The sequence below is a fragment of the Trachymyrmex septentrionalis genome, unplaced genomic scaffold (assembly GCF_001594115.1).
Source record: "Trachymyrmex septentrionalis isolate Tsep2-gDNA-1 unplaced genomic scaffold, Tsep1.0 scaffold148, whole genome shotgun sequence".
Taxonomy (NCBI): domain Eukaryota; kingdom Metazoa; phylum Arthropoda; class Insecta; order Hymenoptera; family Formicidae; genus Trachymyrmex; species Trachymyrmex septentrionalis.
This window is the reverse complement of record NW_017304631.1, coordinates 275,166-275,954: the sequence shown is the minus strand read 5'-3', so window position 1 is coordinate 275,954 and position 789 is coordinate 275,166. Positions and strand designations below refer to the sequence as shown.

The 789-nt window shown below is 33.3% G+C and overlaps 1 protein-coding gene across 1 annotated transcript in view; it reads right to left on the bottom strand.

Moving 5' to 3' along the window:
• The window catches only part of LOC108745759 (glycosaminoglycan xylosylkinase), a 2,950-nt gene that overhangs the window by 813 nt on the left and 1,348 nt on the right, over positions 1-789 (bottom strand). Inside the window, 2 exon segments of the mRNA XM_018482093.1 lie at positions 68-336; positions 549-789. Of these exon segments, the coding sequence (XP_018337595.1) occupies positions 68-336; positions 549-789 (510 nt within the window).

The window sequence follows — 789 nt, the reverse complement described above, 5'->3', positions numbered from 1 at the left end:
ATATATATATATATATATATATATATATATATATGCATATTTTTACAATCTTATTTTTACAATGTACTTTATCACAATAGCCCTCGTCTATTTCCCATGCAGCAAGTTTGTTTCTTTTATAAGTTCGTTGCCAAGGATGGCGATGTTTGACTAGTCTTAAATATCGTGGAAGCCAAAAGATGAGGGTACCCTCCAATACATCTCCCGTCCCACAGACAGGATCGGCTGGAGAACAATAATGACAAACGCCATATAGACATGTAGTATTACCCTCTTGATACATGGTTGCGTATAATGCCGGTGTCGCGTGATTACCAATTTCTTCTTTCAGGTCAACTACAAAAAAGTATTATACATTTCTTATACATTTCTTCATCAATTTACAACAAAAAAATTTTAATTAATATTTATTAGAGAAAGGTAATTATAATTAAAGATTTTTATTGTAAATTTTAAAAAATTTAGTTGAAGAGTTCTTATTAAAAATAAGCAGAAGTCTAATTTATATACGATCTTTTTCAGTCTTTCTCATTTTAACTTCAACATACGTTTTCGAATAACGGCGAGTGGTACTCTTCGCAATGCCAACAAGGACGATAAATGAAAAGCCACCACTTCAGCATTGTGGCGATCCTTGCCATGGTATACTGATCCATGTAGAATAGTATCTCTGGAGTACCATTGTGGCTTGAATAATGCTTTTATATCATTCTCAAGATTAAGCATAAGCTTCAGTTGTGTACCCAATGGAGCATTATCCGCACGGACTATTTTAGACCTCCGCAAAAC